The sequence below is a fragment of the Solea solea genome, chromosome 2 (genome assembly GCF_958295425.1).
Source record: "Solea solea chromosome 2, fSolSol10.1, whole genome shotgun sequence".
NCBI classification, from domain to species: Eukaryota; Metazoa; Chordata; class Actinopteri; order Pleuronectiformes; family Soleidae; genus Solea; species Solea solea.
The window spans coordinates 22,256,852-22,279,861 of record NC_081135.1 but is presented as its reverse complement, the minus strand read 5'-3'; the positions used below and the strand labels follow the sequence as shown (position 1 = coordinate 22,279,861).

At 38.8% G+C, this 23,010-nt stretch overlaps 3 protein-coding genes across 3 annotated transcripts; 1 reads left to right on the top strand and 2 right to left on the bottom strand.

Annotated features, from left to right (window-relative positions):
* Positions 1–2,278: 2,278 nt before the first annotated feature.
* Positions 2,279–10,967, bottom strand: zgc:113337 (uncharacterized protein LOC503741 homolog). Its single transcript, XM_058616199.1, has 7 exons — positions 10,715–10,967; positions 8,580–8,702; positions 8,144–8,464; positions 6,795–7,124; positions 4,813–5,097; positions 3,852–3,953; positions 2,279–2,570 (listed from the first exon to the last, which is right to left on the bottom strand). Exons 2-7 carry the CDS (start codon positions 8,659–8,661, stop codon positions 2,563–2,565), a joined length of 1,128 nt encoding a protein of 375 aa, XP_058472182.1. The 5' UTR covers positions 8,662–8,702; positions 10,715–10,967; the 3' UTR covers positions 2,279–2,562.
* Positions 10,968–11,435: 468 nt separating this feature from the next.
* On the top strand, positions 11,436–17,174 carry si:ch73-390b10.2 (Golgi pH regulator). The gene is made up of 14 exons (XM_058616177.1): positions 11,436–11,698; positions 12,642–12,701; positions 12,874–12,977; positions 13,064–13,170; positions 13,290–13,391; positions 13,689–13,809; positions 14,408–14,488; positions 14,574–14,683; positions 14,776–14,864; positions 15,394–15,486; positions 15,627–15,722; positions 16,019–16,108; positions 16,195–16,260; positions 16,353–17,174. Exons 1-14 carry the CDS (start codon positions 11,657–11,659, stop codon positions 16,557–16,559), a joined length of 1,368 nt encoding a protein of 455 aa, XP_058472160.1. The 5' UTR covers positions 11,436–11,656; the 3' UTR covers positions 16,560–17,174.
* On the bottom strand, positions 17,125–22,396 carry pdzk1 (PDZ domain containing 1). Its single transcript, XM_058616212.1, has 8 exons — positions 22,321–22,396; positions 21,007–21,216; positions 20,689–20,899; positions 19,044–19,361; positions 18,770–18,966; positions 18,466–18,690; positions 18,077–18,391; positions 17,125–17,522 (listed from the first exon to the last, which is right to left on the bottom strand). Exons 2-8 carry the CDS (start codon positions 21,211–21,213, stop codon positions 17,469–17,471), a joined length of 1,527 nt encoding a protein of 508 aa, XP_058472195.1. The 5' UTR covers positions 21,214–21,216; positions 22,321–22,396; the 3' UTR covers positions 17,125–17,468.
* Positions 22,397–23,010: the final 614 nt, after the last annotated feature.

Here is a 23,010-nt window from a genome sequence, read left to right as displayed (position 1 = left end):
GCAGGAGTTGACTTTGCTTCCAAATATTCTCGCTGAAATATGATATGTTTGAGTCTAACAGATATAACCCCACACAGCTGTTGAACACACCAGAACAGAAGTGTCATACACAGACGTGAAGTGCAAAGAACTCTGTGTGTACAACATATGTGTGTTTTGGGTTTTTTTTTTGGTCTGCAGGGTCCACCAAAACCCGTCTGGCTTGAGATGAAAAAGCCTTTGAAAAATCAGCATCTGGCACACAGGTGCAGGAAACCACATAACTTTTTGTGTTTTCAGGAATCCAATTCGAAGCTGAGCTGAAAAAGCCAAAAGGCTGGAATTTAGATAATTAATTTAAAAAAAAAAAAGGAGAGGTTTATTATTATTTTTTTTTCAACTGCATTAATGCTTATCGTTGTCTTTTTTCTTGATTACAGTTACAACAAGACTATATGATGGGAGACATTATTTGTTTTGAAAGAGTGATTCTAAGCTCTGAATTCATAATCCGCGTTGAGTGCATATACTGACAATCCAGAGAACGTGCTAATCTTTCATTCCCCTGCGAATGTAGTGAACTGACAAATCCCAAACACTTGCTATGATTGGCAAACTTACATTTTTTATGTATTCATACATGACACATCCCAGAGGCATCATTCCATACTATTTGGTATATATATATACTATATATCAAATAGTATTTTCCAGGTATGTATAGGTGCATCTTTAGTTCAAAATAACAGAAATGTATGTGAAAATATGTGTTTTACTAACTGTCTTTTCAAGCTGCTCCACCACAGCACAAATAGGGCACACAGACAGAGGAACTCACCCACTGCATGATGTAGACTACAGCCAACAACACATGCATTCCTTTCAGAGGCACCAAAAAGGTTTCAGTATTTCTTCTCCAGGGAATCGATTCAAGCTAGATCTGTTCACGTGCACACACCTGAACATCCACGAAAAGTAAATACACCTAACTATGCTATTCTATGTTCTAGAACTCTCCTTCTGACAAACAAAATAACAAACATTAAAGCATTTGTACATCTCTACTACATTGGTCTTGTTTGAAAACTATTGTAGACTAAAGATGCTGTCAGTTCATGTACGTCATGTATGATTTTCTCCAAAAATGCACCAGTCTGAATTTCACCACGTTTTTCCTCGCTGTTATCCTATTCTATGTATTGAAACCTCTACACAATAGTAATTTGAATTCCAATTAAGCGTGTTAGTCTGACTTTAAGACATGAGATTTAATGCTATTTCAGTCAGGCCACCATGTTTACATGTATGTTTTAAATCAGTTTTAGTTCAACTAACAGGCTAAGGGCCCTTTTTAAATGTTCTATAGCACATGGTCCAAAGTATGTGATGCAAGTGCATTTACTACCTACACAATGTGAGCCCAGGGTATGATAGTGACTGCATCGGTTGGAAACTAGCAATGACACTTTGCACGAGGTGTAAGAGAGTGTCCTAATCGTTTGTCTAACCACCAACACCACACTCAGGTAGAGGCGAGGGAGGAGAATGCTACAGCAACTGACAGGAAGTCAGTCAGAAGGCAACAGAGCTCACAGCAGATTCAACTGAGACACATATCTTAAACACATATGAGAAGACACATATGTCTTCTTTACAAAAAGCGTTATCATTGCATACAGCTGTGCATGTTACTTTTAGCAAGTGTTACTCAAACAGAAATTTTATTATGTATATTCAGGCATGGATGAACACAATTGCTGAGCAGGTGAGTATTTATGGGAGAAGAATATTGTCTAATTGTTGACCATGAAACTGTACAGGGAGGCAAAAGTATTATTGTACAGATTATTGTACTTAGTCAAGCCTCCATCCCTCAACCTATCCAATTTAGGTGTCCCACCAGGAGACCATACTCCCCCTGAAATACAGTTTCAACTGAACAACAAGACCTCTCATCATAACCAGTATTGAACAAACTAAGTCTTTTGAAAAACTACACTTTATTGCAGAAAACAGTATAGACTAATTGTATTCAAAAAGTTGTTTTTTTGTTATTGTTAATCATTTTGGGACAACCAACTTGTGAGAACAAGAGGAACATGGCTTTCTCTCATTATATCCCGTCCTGCTGTGTGTACAATTTTACGCCGCTATTGCTACGATTGGATATTTAGTGATGGGCGTGTGTTCATATGACCCATTGGTGTGTTTGTTGTCTTTTTCTATATTAGATGAATAAGAAAAATATATAGTGTCAAACAGCTTATTCTTAAGAACCAGTTAAATGACAGACACAAAAGACAGAACATGCAGTAACAGCAAAGATACTGCCCTTTAATTTGTCATTTGTCTTCATGAGGACAGCCTGGATATTACTTAAGAGTCAGGTGCAGAGTTGAAAGTCCAACAGTTGGTGCTCATAAATACGATTGTGTAGGACACGCCATCAGAGGCGTGTCAGGACATCTTCAATTTGTAATGATGATGATGATGATGATAATGATAACGCAAGAAAACAGTTCTGCAACGTTGGCTCTGAGTAGCTCTGGCTCCTCTTTTCCGTCCCTTGACTGTTGTGAAAAATCAATCCTCTGGAAAGAATTGCATGAAGAAAGAAGTCATAAAGTCATAAACACAACATGAAAGACAGCAATGACAGGATTCTGAGGCACTTCATCAAGGAAAATGCAACTTCAAATCTGCGGTTTTAAAGGCATCATAATACTGCAATGAGGCAATATTATTTTATATCTGCATGACATGATCAGAGCTGCACAATTAGTGGCTGAATGGATAAAATGTTTTGATAAAAGAACTATGATACTCCTTTCAAACTGTAGAATCCATCATGAATCATGAGGTCTGTATGTGGGCTGCAAAAACTGTCAGCTTTGAATACATATACACATTGTCTACTGCTTTATCCTATGTCAATCCCAAGTGACATAAGGCAAAAGGCGGGGTCTAACAACCATACACTCTCACATCTGCAGTCAATTTAGAGTATCCATTTAAACTCTGCATGTGTTTAGACTGTGGTAGGAAACTGGGGGACCCAGAGAAAACATGAAAACTCCACGCAGCAGGGCCCTTGGTCGTACCCGGTCGTGAACCCTTGACTTTTTTTTTTCTTTTTCTTTTTTTTTCTACATTTTCTGGCAACAAGCAAATAATCAATCAGTTAAGACAATAACTAATGGATTAATTCAAAACCCATTAGTTGCAGCCCTATGAGAGAGTCAGTTTTTATTTCTATTTTTTTATGGCTTACTTTTATTTATTCACTTTTTTTTTGAATAATGTGAATGTCTCACATCAGAGATCTGCAAGTCTGGGAACGAATGTGAAGTGAATTTATAATTTTCTCGCACCAAATTACAAAAGCGAATAGGCTTCGTTTCACTGTTAATTTGATGCTTGCATACACCACACGTGGTTAACCATTTCCTTCATGCACAAACCCAACTCTGTGACTGAAAAGTGAGATCGAGTGCAGGTAGAAAACTGCAAAGTCAGATTCTAACCTGTATGTTCCCTGCTGATCATTTAAATAGATGGTGCCATGTAAGTCTTGCTTTTCTGACTTGTATCTGACTTGAATACCACAACCAGTCTTTACAGTTACAGTAGCAAATGAGCCACTTGATGTTTCTATTGCATAGGGAGTGAGCAAAAAAGAATACTACTATTATTGTGTATGCTGCACTGTACTGCTCTATTGGCTATTGGCTCTATTACTATTTGAAACACATCTCTTTCTGCATGGTAAAAATGGTGTGGAGACATTTCAAATCAAGTGTGTGGGATTATGCCACTTGGCAACAGAATTTGCTTTCCCCTCAATGCCTGATGCCGTAGCATCACACGCTCACCTTCTTTGCGCAAAAAACACTTCCACAGGCAAAAGCAGAGGGACATGACCAACAGAGCTGCTACTGTGGTGACTGAGATCAGGATGGTGAGAGCTGTCCCAACTGTTAGGGGAAAAAAGACAGCGGTCTTATTCAGTTGCAGCCAATGTATGAGAAGTGAAAATGAAGAGAAGTAAAAGCAAACTAAAATCTATGCAATCATGTTCGATATTTATAATTGTGTATGACACTCACAATTGACTGTAGGTGTGAGTGTTAGAGTGGATGGTTGTTTGTCTCTATGTGGCCCTGTGATGGACTGGTGACCTGTCCAGGTTGTACCCCACCTATCGCCCTATGTCAGATGAGATTGGCACAGCACCCCCCGCGACCCTCGTGTGGAGGATAAAGCGGTAGAAGATGGATGGATGGATAATAGTGTAAAAGTAGTGAGGACCTTTGTTGTCAGCCAAAGACACCTTGTGCTTTTATTGTTACCCTTGCTGGCACTTATCTTGTAAGATTGGAAGTTAAAGGTACAGTAAGAAAAACTTAGTCTGCAATATTAAATGGTGACGCTGTATGTTGCAGCTGAATATCCCTCACTTCACCTTACCCTTTGCTTCCAAGTGTTTTGAAGAAATATCTAGCCTTCAATTAACATAAAAACTCAAAAGATGTTTCGTTTGTCTATTGTGAGCTACTGTAAAAACAGTGATCCAAAATGGCAGCCTCTGTTGAGCTAACCCAGCTCCTGATATAAATAAAAAAGGCTCATTGTGGGGTATGATTGTGCACTTAAATAAGCATCATTATTTCATTATTCATTTCTGCCAAATATAAATATTTTCACCTAGGTTTTAGACACTGGACTTCTGATAATAACATACCTGCAATGTGCATGGATGAATAAAGAGAAGCTGACATTTTCAAAATAGAGGATCCATGTGAAAGTGACGGTTCACTGGCGGCTTCAACTTACTTTTAGTGTTCATGGATACAGCAATCGGTGACTCTAGTCCTTTGTGGTGCACCAAGCATTTGACAGACACGTCTTTTAGCAGTCCTGACCGTACGGTCAATGTGCTGATGACCAGAGTGGTCCCGTCGCCCTGGGGGAGCTGTGTGGTCACAGGGGGGCCCATTGTGCGGTTATCTCTCTCCGCGTTCCACACAATCTCAGCCGGCGGGCGTGATACTGAGGTGCAGTTGGCCTCAATCACACCTGGAGAAGTGGTCTTATAGCTCACCTGTGGTTTGGGCAGCACTGTTGGAAAGACACAACAAGAACTATAACAAAAAGTACAATCACACATAGCACAAAGCCCTGTGCAGTCATTAATATATTCTTCCTTCGTGATTTATTTGTTGAGCAAAAAAAAATAAAGCAGTGGGTTGTCATTTGTGGCCGTATTAAACATTATTTTAATTTACAAACTGGATTTGTGGTTTGTGTTTGTACAACTTAAACGTGTCTTTGTGCAAAATGACCTAGGAAAAGTCTTTGGCTCAGTTACGGTATGTGAACTCCTGCACACATAAGATCCATAAGTAAATCTGAGGCTGTTTTCAATTCTCTGTTCTCTGGACTGATCAAAGAATGTAGTACACTGGAACACAACACATTTTTGTTGGCCAGAACACGTTTAGTTTCATATATTTCGCCCTCGCTCTTTCTTCTGAGTAAATCTGAGTAATAAGGTCTCCCCGTCATTGGCCTGTATAATGTCAGATTTAAAATTCTGAAAACTATCCAACCCACAGTGCTCCACACATTACAAATTAATTATAGCATTCTTTAGGTTGTTGAATTTCTTCATGTAGCCCTTTTCTGTATCTTAACACTAACTTACTAATAAATGTTCACTATTATTACAGTACATAATATAAAATACATTTCACATATGTGAAAGAATGAAATGGTTTATATTTTTCTATTTAAAAAAAAAAAATTAAAGATACCCTTTAATTGCAAAACAAAAAGGTACGTTGATTTCATTAAGAATGAAAAACATGACTCTGCATTTCTGATTAATAGAAGGTTAAGTTTGTGTCTATAGCCCTATTATTTGCAGAGATATCTTGGAAAACCGGACCAAATTTTTGTTGACTGAGACTGTGAAATCCTGTCTGTGTACGAGCGTAGAACACACGAATGCTAACTGAGGTTCAATGTTCGAAACACCTAGTGTACTGACGGTTTGACTTGAAACAAAAGCACGTCTGTTGGTTGAGATAACTATGAGGTAAAGGGAGCGGGAGAAAAGTGGGAGAGCGAATGAGCAAAAAGAGGCCGAGACAAAGCACAGAGAGAATCACTGTCTGCTGTAAACACTGACGCAGTCATGCATCAAGACCTCACTCCCTGCCTCCATCATTCTGTCCAATGGCCCATTCTTCACATGGACACACTGTTCTGTGTTTGTGTTAACAAATCACCCCGAAAGCTGAGCTTTGCCGTTGTATCATGAAAACATTCTGCAGCTACTATCTGAAGGAAGGAAAGATCAACATTCTTGCCTAAGTCTGCTCTGTTATTTCTTCCACAGGAGCCAGTCTGTCAAGCTGCTGCATCTACCGAACTCTCAACCACCCAAGTACATACAAAAACATCATGCTTATTATTGTCAAAAGAAAAATCCTCTCACTGGTTTAAACATTAAATGTATGCTTTTTTTGAAACAAAGCAGCAAAAGTCTGTTCCTCTAAGGAAGGATAAACTCACTCAACTGTTTGCGTAATGACAAGAGAAACTAATAACACTTTCAATGTAGGAAAAGCGTGTGAACCTTGTATTAAGACAACATTGAAACATGTTGGGATATATATTTTAACCCAGCTTTATGGCAGGCATATTGCTCATGCCCTTCTCCTCAAAGGTCAGGTTTTGCACCAACATTGCATTTCCAAGAAGATAAAATCTTCACCAATAATATAGCTGTGTGGGGGAAAGTATCTAGTTACCGTAGGTGGAGAGGCAAACTCTGGCACTCTTTGGTTTTTCAGTATGAGTGTTGTACATGCAGGTGTAGCAGCCTTCGTCCTGGATAGTGACAGGTTGGATGGTGAGCTGGCTATCAGAGAGGGAGGCACTGAGCCAGACCCTTCCCTGGTATGGAGGCTCAATCATGGGGTCACTGCGCTTCGCAAAAGAGGCCACGTCTGTGGAGTCTCCTTGTGCAGGAGTGTATCGCCATATGACCTGCTGCACCTTCTCCGGCAAACCATAGGAGCACGACAGGGACACCTTCTTGCCACTCACGGCTGTTTTGTTGCTCTCACCAGTGACTTGTGCTAGGAACAATAGAAAAGCCACCATCCAGTGAAAGAATGATTGATGGAGGAGAGGGAACATGAAGACAGAGGGGGTGAAAAAAAGGAACAAAGTTAATATTCAGAAATATGAAGCACCCAAACAAAAACCAGTCTGGAATCTGCACCAGCTGTTTTTAGTTAGGAGAAGGAGCCCTCCCTGCTTCTCCCTCTGCTCCAGATCTTTATTAACATGACTGGCTGAGCTTCAGCAGGCTCTTCCAACTTGTGTTCAGAGGTTAGGAGTGGTTAGGGGCATCCGTATTCACATATTATCTTACTAAATCCCCGCAGAAGATTGATACTGCAGGGTGGAGTAACTAACTCCAGAATGCAAACAAAGGGAGAATTGGTTTTGTTTAGTTTTAATGGGCAGGGGCAAAAGGTGAGTATTCATAGGTTAATCCAAATACTAATAAGCAAGGTGAAAATGGAAAATGAATTCCATCATTTCACAATTGTGTGACATGTGTCAGGATGCATAATTGTTCACTTGTAAATCCAATTCCAATAATAATAATAATAATAATAATGATAATAATAATAATAATAATAATAATAATAATAATAATAATAATGATAATAATAATTTAAAAAAAGATGAATGTACAAAAATATAGATTCTGTGTCATACAGAGAACACAGCATCCCTCCTGAGTTTGCCAGCTCAAGAGATGAGAGATGGTCATTACTCAACCTGGCCACAAGTCCAGTCATTAAAAGTCAGTTCAAAACTACATGGTTCTGCCTAATTTCACACAATTTCTAAACATCTCAAATAAGAAAGACATCTTTTAAAATGATTCTGGAGCTTTGCTGATCATGAATACAATATCTGCTTTTTCATTATTACAACAACAACAAACCAGTGGCAACAGTAACTTCCACTGTCTAACAGTCAATTTCTCTACGTTCATGGAAGTCATTTATTTGTGCAACACAAATATGTTTAACAAACATACACACACATGCATCCATTTGTTATTAATGGCTTTACTCACATGTAACAGTGAGGCAGGTCTGACCCTGCTTTGAACCAGAAGGATGCATGTCGAAGATGCAGGTGTAGCAGCCCTCATCGCGGAAGCCTACTCTGCGGATGATGATAGCTGAGGAGTCCTTTGGGGAAGTGGCAAGCTCCACGTGCTGCTGTCCGCTCACGCTGTCTTTGAGACCGGGTTGGTAGCTCAGCAGGGTCTGGTTCTGCACATCCAGCCAACGCACCTGCTTCAAGGTTTCACCTCGATCCCGTGAAACGCTGCAGGTCAGAGTGAAAGGCTTCTCCACTGGAGCTTCCAGATGCTGCGGTGCTGTTACCCTGCCTGATACATCCACCCTATGGTCAATTGCATACTGTACATGAAAAATACCACATTTGGTGTACTATTATGTCTCAATGTGATGTTTTTTCTTGATTTCTCTGTTCGCAATACACACCCTGCAGTTTTCCCAGCAGCAGTAGCAGGAGTAAACACAACTGCAGACCTTTCCTACAGGGAGCCTGGATCATCATCATCATCTTCCTCAATGCTCATTTAACAGGGATGGAAGGGTGGTGCGCTGATAAAGAGAATCAATCAGCTCAAATTAGACTCTCTTGTATTTTGCACATGTTGCAATTCAGCTTTAATACAGATATCATGGTGAAAGAATACTGAAATTATGAAAGTGTCTGGAAAACTGCTCCATGCGAATGTGTTTCCCAAAGTTCTAGTTAAAGCTTTAGTGTGTAAGTTCCCATCAACACGTGTTTCATTTCACTGAAATTAACCCAAAAACTTTCCTTAACCCAAAGTTCTATGCTGTCTCATTTTACTAGCGAAGTTGTGCTTCTGCCTTGCCTCCATCAGTCATGATGTAAAACCAGTGGTGGGCTGTCAGGGCCAGCAGGGCCAGTATTTATTATTATTATTATTATTATTATTATTATATATATATATTTTTTTAATAATCAAATGAATGTGTGTCTGAACGTGTCTGAATTCAATTACTTTTTCAGTATGTTATGATTATATTTCCAGAAAGAATATGGTTATTTTTTGTGAAGCTGAGCTGGATTTTCCTGGATGTCATTAAACGCACCATAGCTCCATGGACCTGCTCTAGTAGTACTGCTGGCCTTTCGTTGAAGCTGCCATTTCCTATTTGGTTATAACTTTGACTGACGTGTGTCGTCAGCCAATCAAAATGTGATGCATAGTGACAGAACGCCCCAGGCCCAGCGATGTGTCTGGCGCTAGCCCCTGCTGTTTTCATCAACGACGTTTGAACCTTTGGCGGGTTTTGAAGTAAGATATGGCCACTGCATTAACACCACCGATCCATCATGTTTCTGATCTCCTTCGTGTGCACTTTTCACGGCGATCGTTTGGAGAAAAGAAGGAAATTATTTCAAGAGGAAGACCTACACCGAAGAGGTACATCATTTACGGTAGTTTGAGTGTTAATGAAAAATTGATAAAAAAATGTATAAGTGGTGAGGACAAAACTGTTGATCATAAATAGTGCCAAGCTTGTTTTTGTGTCATATAGTGGCTTGTGAAACTGCGGTTGCTGAGTGACATAACGGAAGATGTGGTGGTAAAGATGCAGTAGCCTATAGGTGCGCAGTGGTGTGCGTGTGCGCTATGGTTGTTGCAGATCAACTGTCTCGTGAATATAGTGCTTAATAGTGTGTTTTGTATGTGGTGTTTGTGTGTGTTTTTTTGTTTTTACTGAAGGTCCCTGACTGAAACCCCACGGTACGCTACTGTGTAAAACACATCACCTTGTGTCACCACAGACACATTGTGCAAACTCATTTGACAATAGCGTGAATGTAATGGACATTAGTTTATACTAAATAAGTTACGCACTGCAGCTTTAACATTTAATTTGCACTGATTTTCATTTTAGACACAAGTGATCTAAGATACAGGAGCTCTTTAAATTTTTAAACATAATTGTTTCAGACACATCTCTATACATTTATCAGCCGTTACAGTAAAACCAGTTATCAGTTTTAATATTTTGGCTGTACATATACAATATATACACATGCCTCAACATGTAGCCTACATATAGTTTACAGGTTGTAGCACAAGCAAAGCAATTGAGAACAGACAAGACCAATTCATGGGTCCAAAATGATGCTGGAGATAGATGATTGCAACCACATTTCTTATTAGTGTTAGTTTAGCTAGATGTAGCAAAAACTAATTATTGGTGCATTTTGAAATTTGTTTGGTTTGTCTGTGGTAAAATATTCTATGTACAAAACAAATAAAAGTGTTTAAGAAACTGGAAGTGTACAGTAGATATTACTTACCTGACGCATTTATAAACACACCATTACAAAATAACTGAGTTTTATAATGGTGATCGGTGTATTCCATAGGGTGAATTCACCCCAGGTTTATTGCAAATCACCAATGACTTTTTAATGAATAAACACAAAATTCATAGCCAATAGCCAATTACAAAAGTAACTACAGTACAACATGTATACAATGAGATAATTTGCACTTAAAGTGAGGAAATAAATAATTTAACTATTCCTCTGTCATAATCAACTAATGATGGAAGATACTCACCTCTATTTTTGTCCTCATGCAAATGTTAAAAGCCAGCAGTTGGACATGTTCTACTTATGCACCCTCATGTCTGTGTCCACCTTCATGATCCACCAGTCTTCTGAAACATCGCTCTCCCGTGAAAACCCGTGAATTTTTTTTTTTTACTCATCCGAGTGTTTTCTGCTCTGAGCACCACGAGCTCAATGAACACCAGCCGGTGGCAGCTCCAAACTTCTCTTCCCTGGATTCAGTGAGTGAATGTAGTTTTGAATGCAGGCAAAGCTTCAAGTTATGTTTTGGACTGAAAGCGCCGCCTAGTGTGACAACGTACACATTGCTTTGAGGGTCAGGTAGAGCCGTTGCTACAGTATCTCGATCTTATTTAACATGCACCCTGTATTGTTGCTAAAGTTCGCAGGCTGAAAATAAACAAATAGATGCACTGGTGGATTATGTCGATGAAACAACTACAAGTGGGCCACTGAGTCCTGTATTCAAGGTGATTCAACAATTCAAGTTGTACTAGTAGTGTTTTGGCGACCTCTGCAGATTACCAAGGTAAATGCAATGACTCTTCAAAGATTCTCATAGTCGTCACGGTATCAAACAAAGATCTAAAACTTAGGTTCACGATTAAAACACTATTATGCTGATATGTTTTATTTACCGTGAAAATAAATTAACATATTAAATAATGAAACGATTTAGACGTCACAGTTTCTCGACGGAACGGAAGTGTGTGGTCGGACCCTTATCAGTGACGCACCTCCATGGTCGACCGTTGACAGTTTATCAACAAATACCTCTGTAATGGGCAAATTTTCGTCTTCACATGTGCCAAAGACTTCTCTTATCTGATTGTATTTTTACATCAGAATGAAGTAAAATTGTCACCGACCCGGTTTTACCTGTACAGTGACTTTTTGACGGACAAAAAGCTGAAATCTTCCTACAGACATTATGTCGTTCCTAGTGGACTCAGTCATCATGGTCACCTCACAGGTATTGTTGACTTGTCTTGTCTTGTGTATGTAGCGGTGTGTGTATCTGTTAGTACAGATTTGTTCTATTTGCAGAATTTGTTTAATTTTTCAATACCGATCCCGCTATGTCAGTGTCTTTTTAGACAACGTGTCACTATAGAAACATCTACACACGCCACAGTAGTAAAAACATTGTTATGAATAACTCAGACTGGATTTCTCAGACCCTTGATGTTTTAAATAACATCTGTGCAGCTGCTGTGACTTGTTAAAATGCCTGCTGTCAAAAAGGCTTCCATCACATCATTAGTCTGTGAAAGAGACTGTTGGTTGTTTTGCTTTGCAGTTTTTATTAGCATGGCTACATCAAACATGTTGTTAATCCTTTAAGAAAATCATGACAAATATATACACACTGTCCCTATGTTGTATGCTATTATAACAATATATCTATAGTATGTCTACTGCAGTTTTTATGTAATGCATTCTATATTCTGCCTACATTATGTTTCATTTCTTATTTCTATTCTTATTTATCTCTCATTACACGTTGATACTATCCATTTTCCTGCTGTATCAACTTGAGAGCATCCTCTTATATATTATTCATAGGGTTAATTTGATCCAAAGTGCAGTAAAAATGTAATCAATATTTGATGTGATGCCCATTTGATTGTTTTTACAATACTTTTACAATATTGATTAAAGATGGTGTTACTTGCTGTCATAAAATGAGCGCAGTAGATTTCAATGTTCAGGTTTAGTAAGATCAAATACTAAAGCTGTAGTTCAGTGTGGTGATTCAGTTTACCCAAACTTGCCTACTTGGTGGCTTGATGAGACACAGGTGTACAGTAAGACGCATTTCTTGGCTTTAAACATTCTTACGTTGCTGTAAACATGACGCTCTATTTTTCACCTTGTCTTCACCCTCCATTTATTTCCCATTTAATCCCTGGCAGGTGTTGTTCTTTGGATTTGGCTGGTTATTCTTTATGCGGCAACTCTTCAAAGACTATGAGGTACAGTGTAATCAAAATGATTAATCTGCTAATAACTGTTTGGGCAGATGTAGAGAGCACTGCACCTGGTGTGCAAATAATACTATACTGTCATGATAATTCAAATCACGTGTGCTTCTGAAACGTCCAAGTAAAAAAGCCTTCACCAATATGTTCATGTGTTTGTTGACAGGTGCGACAGTATGTTGTTCAAGTGGTTTTCTCAGTCACCTTTGCTTTCTCATGTACCATGTTTGAACTCATCATCTTTGAGATCCTTGGTGCCTTAAGTAGTAGGTAAGTTCATTTTCTGTTGGACATGACTTTGTTTTATTGCCGCGTGTGTTTGATGGAGAACTTTACACTTCATGTCCTTTCCACAGTTCCAGGTATTTCCACTGGAAACTTAATCTCTATGTGATTCTACTGGTTCTGATCTTTGTGGTGCCTTTCTACATCGGGTACTTTGTTGTCAGCAATATACGCCTGTGTAAGTACTGTCAGTTTTAATGATTGAAAGTAAAATATTGTATTCAAAGAGTCAAATGCTGTTGCAAAGATGTTATTTTACACACGTCTTAGTGAACTGTCTTCTCTGTGTCTGTGTAGTGCAGAGACAGAGGCTTCTTTTTGCCTGCATGGTGTGGTTTACCTTCATGTATTTCTTTTGGAAGTTGGGCGACCCATTTCCCATCCTCAGCCCAAAACATGGTAAATGTGCCTCCTTCTCCTTTGTGGACATTAATCTGCCATGTATATTTAGTACAGTTACTTTTGGCAATTATTAATGTCACCCGTTATTTCTCTTTTAATTACTGACTACTAACAGCGTGATTACTTTTTGCTTCAAATCACATTTAAATATGTTATTTTTTTCTAATAAATGAATACTTTTATTAACCAAAAGCTGATTTCCCAAACACTGCTTATTTGAGATAATACAAGAGTTTTTAATAAGGACTGTTGAAATGGAAGTGAAGCTGTGCTGTTGCTTTTTTTTTTATTCAGGCATCCTGTCCATTGAGCAGCTTATCAGCCGTGTTGGTGTCATTGGAGTCACTCTCATGGCTCTGCTGTCTGGGTTTGGTGCTGTTAACTGTCCTTACACGTACATGTCCTATTTCCTCAGGTAAGTTCAGCAGTGCATTTTCTTCAACATAACACAGTCTGTTACCGCGAGTCTGCTTATGCATCAATACATATTATACACCATCGTGGGTGGTGTTTCAAAGAGTCTTAAAAGGACTAAACACTTGTTCATTGTTCGCTCATATTTCCTGTGGTACCATGTTGCCAAATAGTTTTGGTCCACATCCCACACAACCATCATGTTATGATCTTAACAGATTACTCTGTCTCTGTCTCTTTTGTGCTGCACTAAATTTCTACATTCTTAACACAGCACAGGAATGAGTCTGTAATACTTGCCACTTCATAATTATTTTTCATCCATTCAAGAGGAAAGGCAGAATAATTAGTACGATAATAGTACATTTTACTCAGCGATGTTGTTGGGGACTGGAGCGAGGGGTTAACATTTCATTTCACATGCACTGAACTGTAAAACAAGAAGTAATGAACCTCTGAAAAAGTATTGTCATTTGCTTGTCAGTTGTCTTTGTGTGGTACTGCAATATTGTTTTTTTATTTTGACAGCCTCATACTCGCTTCTATCTGTCTTTGCTCAGCCGATGGTAGAATTGATGCTCCTGATTTTATGTTCACAGAAATGTTACAGTCAGTGACATCCTTGCTCTGGAGAGACGACTGCTCCAAACTATGGACATGATTGTCAGCAAAAAGAAACGGTGAGCAAAAACCTGACTACATGTTTTATCAAAAGAAATCAGTATGCCACTGAAATGACTAAAACTTTTTCCCTTTTTTATGTAGAATTGCTATGACACGTAGGCAGATGTACCAACGTGGAGAAGACCAAAACAAACAAACAGGTTTCTGGGGCATGATCAAGAGTGTTACCTCCACTCAAACAAGCAGTGAAAGTATCCTTTGAAATAAGTGCTGAATTGAACGGTGTTGTTTTAACCTGATAACTATGTATTGTTGATGTGAGCCTTGACCACCTCTCCTCCAGACCTCGCTCTCATCCAGCAGGAAGTCGATGCTCTGGAAGAACTCAGTAGACAACTGTTTCTAGAGACTGTGGACTTACAAGCTACCAAGGTAAACTGTAACAAGGTGTTTTCTTCTCAGCAATATAGTATAATCTTTCTGTTAAAGGGAATAGCCTGATAACTTTGGATTAAGTGAAGGGGACAAAATTGTTGTGTACACTTATTGAGTGGTCTAACGTTTTTGTTGAGTGGTCTAACAGCCTTTTTAAGTCATAGTACTTTTTCTGTCCATCAAAACAATTGTGTGTAATATTTTCTTCACGCTGGTTTGTTCTCTTCCAGTATCTAGGGAGTTTTCATTGAGTCAATCATAGGTGTATATTCTTCATAATGATGCTGTAGAGTTTGAGAGTGTAGAGTGGGTACGTTTTTTATCGGAGGTTGCCACTCCAATCAGTCCCTGATCTCATTGATAAACCAGGAGTGACACATTTCTGAGAGCCATTAACAAACTGCCTTTACAGACGGACACAAATATATCTGTGTGCACACTGCACCCACTTTAATTACTTTATTTTTCACATGCATGGTAAATGATTGCTTTTTTTTTACAACCTCCCTTCTTATCTTTTATCTAGGAGCGAATTGAGTACTCGAAAACATTCCAAGGGAAATACTTCAACTTCCTTGGCTACTTCTTCTCCATTTACTGTGTTTGGAAAATCTTCATGGTGAGAACATTCACACTTGCTTTTTGGCTTTGTGTATATCTCTCACACTAACCCAACAAACATACATATTCTCAGGGCCAGGGCACTTACCAGAGCTCTAGGATGTAGTGTTTTGAAAATCTCAACCCTGTCTCTCTTAGGCTACTATAAACATCGTGTTCGACCGAGTTGGGAAAACAGATCCAGTGACGAGGGGTATCGAAATCACAGTGAATTACTTGGGCATCCAGTTTGATGTAAGACACACATGCACACACGCACGCACACCTGCAGAAGTCGAGTCACGTGTAATACAGCATGACTCCTGTAAAGATAAGAGCTGACCCAGTGTAACCTCTGAACACGTGAACCTGGTCATGATTACTCTCAGTCTTTTTACACCAATACAAATGATTTAATGGAATTCTCAAAATAAGAGCATGGGATTGTATTTACTGAATAAATGATTGTGAACAAAATCAAGGCTGTCAGCTTCAACTGTGACTGTATTGTGCTTCTCCGTTGTGTTTGGTTTTCTTTCTCCCTGGCACAGGTTAAGTTTTGGTCTCAACACATCTCTTTCATCCTGGTGGGTATAATCATTGTTACATCCATACGTGGATTACTCATCACACTCACCAAGGTACAATTCTCTTCAACTCACCAATTGATTTCCTTCACTCTGAGATATTCAATTGCATGTCTTCTAAACGTCCTTTTGTTTTTCAGTTCTTCTGTGCAATATCAAGCAGCAAGTCTTCCAATGTCATCGTGCTTGTCCTTGCTCAGATAATGGTGAGTGTGTTTGCGTCACAATTGTCTTCTAACCGAGAGGAAGAGAAAAGCAGCTCACAAGTCCGCCTTTTTTCTGTGTCTAACTCTAACAGGGGATGTATTTTGTATCATCTGTGCTGCTGATGCGCATGAGCATGCCACTGGAGTATCGCTCCATCGTGACTGAGGTTCTGGGTGAGCTGCAGTTCAACTTCTACCACCGCTGGTTTGATGTCATCTTCCTGGTCAGCGCATTGTCCAGCATCCTTTTTCTTTATCTTGCCCACAAGCAGTCACCAGAGAAACACATGGCCCTCTGATCAGCTCCTTTCTCTATAATGACTCTTGGCCCACAGGGCGACTTTTATTCTGGAAATTAGGGATATCAGACTTTTTATATATATATATATGACGTCATAATCTGGACTGACTATTCCTGAATCAGGAATGGCTGATTGTTGGATATGAGTGAGGGTGAACTGCTGGAGCACATTAAGGAACAGGTTTGAATGTGTGCTCACTTTAATTAAAAAAAACATTTTCCGAACTGCAACGTAATAGTAATTTTATTTTACTTTCATTGTTAATGCTCTCTCTGTGTGTGTTCTTGTAGTTACATTCTTTGGCTCAAAATGTTCCTTTTCTTTCAGTCTGTCTGAACACTGGAGTTGTACTCTGCACAGCACATCCTTGCTTCACTCACATGAGGTGTAACTAGGTTATAAGGAAATGTGTGACAGGGTCTCCATCCTGATTTAACCGTAATTTTCTATAAATATGTCAGTTTGGAACAAAAACAGTAAATTTATTCGAAGTGGTATGTATCATGGTCTGCATTGGTATAAATTGTTGCTCATTTTCCTTTTAGAAATGGGAACAACAACGTTTCATTTTGAGATCATTTAATAAAGGCGACACTTTATTAACAAAAGAAATGCCACATTTACTGTTTTCATTTTGATAACTGGTAATCTCAGATATAGGAAAGATAAAATGTATAATTGCACAGGGTCATCAACATCCCTATCTACTGTTTTTAGGTACACAGCTGTTAAAGCAGTTCTATTTAAAGTTGCAGTGCATTCAGGTGACGGTGAAACTTAAATCTTAATGGTTCTGGTTCCATTGTCTTAATTGCAAGAAGTGAAGCTCACAGAGCTAATTGGAAAAAAAAAAAAAAAAAGTACATTTGATCATCGTTGAATTGGCAAATCAGAGAACGTGACTTTTCAGAATTTCTCATCGATACTGTCCTCCGATGAATGAGACGACACTGATGAGACCTAAAAAAAATAAATAAATTGAGACAAATTAATTACTGTTGTCCGGTACATTTGGTAAATGGATGTTCACAGGTGTCACCTGCAACCAGGCACCTATTGGGTGACATCACACTGGTGTCCACTCTTATATGCTGTGCTATAGTGTCTATTGTCTTCCAAATAGAATCGTTGATATCATGTGCTATTAAAGAAGACCCCATACAAGTGATAAACACCATTGACCTCAGGAAAAGGGTTTACTCACCTTATAAATCAACTGGTAAACAGAGTCATTTTCTAATAGACTTCCATTCAAATTATTGAATAGTTATTTAAACAAGCAGCGGGATCACACCTTTGTGTCTATTCAATATAATCTTCTATAATATTCTGGTTTGATTCAGGAGGAAACTAGAAGTCACCATCTTTGTCTACATAGAATAGAATTCACCTAAGGCTGTCTACGGTGTTGCCACACAAAACCACAAATAACAACCAAAGGCCAATCCCAACAGTCATGTTTTTCTTTTAACTTTGAACTTTATAAAAAAAAAAAAAAGAAGCAGCACACTCACCCTCTCTCTTGCTTGTTCAGTTGGAGTCTCAGGTATGGTCTTCTCGTGATGTCTGGCCTCCTTGCTACTCTCTGCATTGTGAACTTGAACATACGATTTTTCCCCAAGCAGCTGGCGTGTGATAGTCACTCCTTCAGCTTTGAGCTCGTCGTAGACATTCATCGCAGCCACCAGCATCTCCAAAGAGTCGCCACTGTCACGGATAAGTTCTACCACCTCTTCATGGCTACTCTGTTCCACATTCACCCCGTTCACCTCCACCACAATGTCCTCATCCACAAGACCTGCCCTGTCCGCTGCTCCATCCTTCACCACCTGAAGCAAAGTGTGCTTTTCTTAACTCTTTGTAATGGTAACAATCAAATAGTGTGCATTCCCTCAAGTCTCACCTCTTTGATGTACTGTCCATACATTCCTTGGACTCCGTTTAGGCGAAAACCATATCCAGCTGGGGTTTTCTGCATTTTACAGAGTTTGGGCTTAAGTTCCTCTTTATTTTCTGGAACCAACGTGAGTGGTAGGTAAGCAGCAGGTGAACTGATGACCTCATTGTAACTGGGTGGTGAAGTCGAATCCTTTGTTTCTTTCCAGAAAATGAAAGGAGACACTTTCCCCTGCAAAGGACACAAGACATATGACCCATATGTTTGTCTGTTTATTTCTATCACATTTGACAGTGGAATCCTCACTCACCTGCTTATACATCTGATCTGTATGTTTGTCCACCACCAGGAGGCAGCATTTATTGCCACTCAGCTTGATCCTGTCCACCACCTGCTCATGGCTGTAGCTCTCAACTTCCTGATCTTCCACCGCCACCAGTCTGTCCATATCCTTCAGGCCTGCTCTTTCTGCTGGGCTGCCTCTGTCTATTTTCCTGATGAAGTGCCCTATATGGTAATAAACACACTGTCACTATCTTGTGTAATGTAAATTACAGTTATGTTTAAATTAACATTGGCCTTGCCTTCCCTGAGCAGGAATCCATATCCATCAGGTCCTTTTGTCATTGAGATAATGCGTGGCTCCAGAGGGAGGTACCTGGTTGTGGCTGAACATGCTTCTATCTTTCCAGACTTGTTGTGATAGTACCTGTATGTTTCTTCATTAACCAAGAGGAACATAATGCTGCTCCCCGCCAGCCTGATTATGTCCACAACTTCTTCATGTGTGCAGTCTTCTACATTCTCGCCGTTGACTTCCAACACACGGTCGTTGTCTTTGACCCAGGCTCCGTCAGCTACACCTCCTGGTGTCACCTCTGTCATGAACAAACCTGATTCACCTGAAGAGGTTCCAAAAAGATTCAACATAAAGCTCCTTCAGGTAAGACTGTGCTTTAAATGATCTTAGGCCATACCCTAGTACTACTCATAGCAACTTTAATAAAGCTGCGAATAATACTTTACAATGAAGATATAAGCCATAATTCAGTACATTTTTTACCAGGTTCATTTATTTCCTGATTGAACTCTGATTTAAAGGCAACTAAACCAGAAAACATTCATTAAAGACAAACTGATTTTATGCATTAAGAGTGACCGCTATTGAGGCTCTCTGATACACCTGCTACACAAGAAGGTTGCTTGAAGGTGTTTTTGCTTACAGAGGGAGCTGTTCATCTGACTTGTTAATTGGACCAAATGTAAGAAGTGTGCCCCTAAACGCTTCATAACATCCCTCTACACATTGGTGACCAAGGCTTTGGCAGTTGAGTTGCATTATGGATTATGGATTATGCATTTTAAACAAACAAGCAATTCAAATTTCTACACTTTCTTTTGTATGGTTTTACCTGGACCCCTCAGGTTTGTTTTTATTATATTTTATTATTATATTTATTAGTGCTTAACTTTTAAATATGAGCAAATGTCCGTTACATTCAAACCATTGTCAAATTACTTGACACAATGTTAATCAAGCCAATTAGCTCCACATGCATCTGCCTGTGTTTCTCAGTATAGCGGTATTTAGATTGTGTGCCACTTGGCAACATTCTTGCATTGCAGGCAAATCGTGATTTGTTTTATGTTGAGATACAGCCTGACACAGGCAACAGCAACACTGTGCCAGTAAAGATGGCTGCAAACAGGTTGGAGTACAAAAAGATAAAAAGTGAAGTTAAAAAAAACCCTCAAAAAAACAGTTTTTTTTTTTGGCAATTTGATGGTATAAATGTGCTGCTCTGAAAGCATTGCTTCACAGTTTTCAGGTGAAGGATGCAGCATTCAAATAATGTTACATAGTTCCTGTCCATGAAGACCAAACAGGACATAATAATAACACCACTGCAGCTTTCTGTAATGAAAACTGATCGAGATGCTCTGCAGCTAATTTCTTGAGGGTTCACACATCCCAGTGGATGGGTTTGTTTTCCTGTTAAATTTAAGGACATAATGGAGTTAGACTAAGTGTAGAAGTGGATTAGACCTTTTTTCCACTTAAGGTGTTCTTGTGTCATTTAGCTCATCAGTAAAACTGAGTTAATCTGCAATCAACAAATCAAGATCGTAACCCTTATAAGATGTGTTGTGTGAACAAATTAAGCAAATCTTACTAGATAATTTGTAAGTTTATCTGCAGATTCTCTGACCAGTTGCCACTGAACTCACCTTTTACCGTGCGAATAGAAAACCCAAAACCAGAGGTGGACTTGACCAAGTAGCATAGTTTGGGTTTTGGAGCGTCTTTGGCTTCATCATTGGCACGTTTTGCACTTGGTATAGAGAAGTTTACTCCCTGTGCTTTGGCTTCCTTGTATGAGGCTCCATCTAAGATGTGGAACGTAACTGATGCTCCACTGTTTCTCACTAGGTCCACCACCTGTTCCACAGAAAACAAAGGAGTGTCAGGGGAAAGACGCTTGTCAAAGATTATTCCAAGTGTTAAGGAGTCTTTAATGTGTTGCACTGCAATAATATTGTACTCACTTCAGAATGGGAGAGTTCATCAGTAAATTTCCCATTCACTCTGATAATCCGGTCTCCGTCTTTCATGCCAGACAGCTCAGCTGGACCTCCCATTTCAAGACAGCGTACCAGGTGACCCTCCTCATTATGCTCCACCCTCAGATAGAAGCCAAATGTCTGACCTGACCTCTTGGTCAGAGAAATCACCTTTTGCTTATACCCAGCCATGTCCTAACAAGCAGGAGAATTGTATTACCAGACTCACAGAGAAGTCACAAATAACATAACTGGCAACATCAATAATTATCTAGTACACATACAAACTGTAATGCAACCCATGGCTCCAAATGGCAAAAAGTTAATCTTCCATGTCAGCACGGCAGTAGCAGTTAATGGTTAATAGCAGCCACAGCTGACTGTGGTGATGGCTCTCATTTAAAAGACAGCGTGGACTTTGAATTCCAAAGTAAGGAATGCCACTCTATTCCTCTTCTTAAAATGTTATTTTCATATCAGAAGGTCATAAAGGATGTATAAGATGGTATTAGGGCATACAATATGTGCTTGTTGATGTATATGGGCCGATTTAATTGACTGAATAAATGAAAAGTATTTACAATATGCTCTGTATGTCCTGCTGAAGTCACGTAGCAACATGATGTGTTAATATGTAATTTCAAGAGCATATGACAAATCTCTATTAACAGTTGACAAAGAAAAAAGATCACAAAAAACTTAACCTGCTGGATTACCGCATAGTATATGACTTTTGTAAAATAAATTACACATTAAGTAGTTTTACTCAGCAATACATTACCATGAAAACAAAGCCTGCTCGCAGACACAGTAATGTGAAGAGAAATACTAAAAGTACTACTTTGTTTTTTACAGTAATTCACTCACATTTACCCCCAATATAGCCATATTTTTATAGAAACTTAACAAGTATGAGAGTATAAAATAAAGTTTTGTGCACCAGCCTTATTGTGACAATTTTTAATCAGTAAATTTACAGTTGGTTTTCCAATTATTTTTCAATTTATGAGAAAAAAAACCCTGAACCCCAAAAAAACAAAAACCCCTGAATATATATGCATATATATATATATATATATATATATATATATATATTCAAGTAAATCATTTCCCAACATAGTCATGTTTATATTCATCGTTAGTGCATCACAACCCCTCAATAAAGAAACATTGCTCAAATATAATACTACATCATTTGAGCACTTTGAAATTGACCAATTTTTTACTCTGTGCAGTAATTAAATATATCATCATGTGAAATTCTATACAGCAGGTTGGAGTACTGGAAATCAAACTTACCAGCTCGTGTTTTCAACAGGAGTTCACCTGTCCCAGCTTGGTTGTTATCTCCAGTTGCTTCAACCTTTCCTCCTCCCTCCTCTTGCAGGGACTTTGACACTCCAAAGGTAAGTCTAAAGGATGAGTTATTTAACAGTGTTTTCTGTTTGGAATGTCTTACACGAAGCAACGTAACAACGAGCTGCAGAGGTCAAGGATAACGCAGGCGGCAATCAGCAATTATCTCGGTCAGCACAATATCATGGGAAATACCTTTCCCTGAGTTAGTTTTAATTATCTATCTATCGACCTATCGATCCATCTATTTTTATAGAAACTTAACAAGTATGAGAGTATAAAATAAAGTTTTGTGCACCAGCCTTATTGTGACAATTTTTAATCAGTGAATTTATAGTTGGTTTTCCAATTATTTTTCAATTTATGAGAAAAAAAACCTGAACCCCAAAAAACAAAAACTATCTGTCTATCTATCTATCTATCTATCTATCTATCTATCTATCTATCTATCTATCTATCTATCTATCTATCTTATCTATCTATCTATCTATCTATCTATCTATCTATCTATCTATCTATCTATCTATCTATCTATCTATCTATCTATCTATCTATCTATCTATCTATCTATCTATCTATACTGACTGCTATTAAAACCTGTAAAGTGGAATGAGAAATGGACAGGGTTACCAA

Bases quoted from the DNA above. Each gene is read 5' to 3' on its own strand.
- zgc:113337 (XM_058616199.1), bottom strand. From the start codon at position 8,661: ATGATGATGATGATCCAGGCTCCCTGTAGGAAAGGTCTGCAGTTGTGT. The intron at 5,098-6,794 runs GTAACTAGATAC...TCTTTCCAACAG, and splicing joins AGTTTGCCTCTCCACCTACG to TGCTGCCCAAACCACAGGTG. The intron at 3,954-4,812 runs GTAAGTTGAAGC...TTCCCCTAACAG, and splicing joins TGTATCCATGAACACTAAAA to TTGGGACAGCTCTCACCATC.
- si:ch73-390b10.2 (XM_058616177.1), top strand. From the start codon at position 11,657: ATGTCGTTCCTAGTGGACTCAGTCATCATGGTCACCTCACAG. The intron at 13,392-13,688 runs GTAAATGTGCCT...TTTTTTATTCAG, and splicing joins CATCCTCAGCCCAAAACATG to GCATCCTGTCCATTGAGCAG. The intron at 15,487-15,626 runs GTGAGAACATTC...TGTCTCTCTTAG, and splicing joins GTGTTTGGAAAATCTTCATG to GCTACTATAAACATCGTGTT.
- pdzk1 (XM_058616212.1), bottom strand. From the start codon at position 21,213: ATGGCTGGGTATAAGCAAAAGGTGATTTCTCTGACCAAGAGGTCAGGT. The intron at 18,392-18,465 runs GTGAGACTTGAG...ACTTTGCTTCAG, and splicing joins ATGGACAGTACATCAAAGAG to GTGGTGAAGGATGGAGCAGC. The intron at 17,523-18,076 runs GTGAGTGTGCTG...TATTTTTTTTAG, and splicing joins CTGAACAAGCAAGAGAGAGG to GTCTCATCAGTGTCGTCTCA.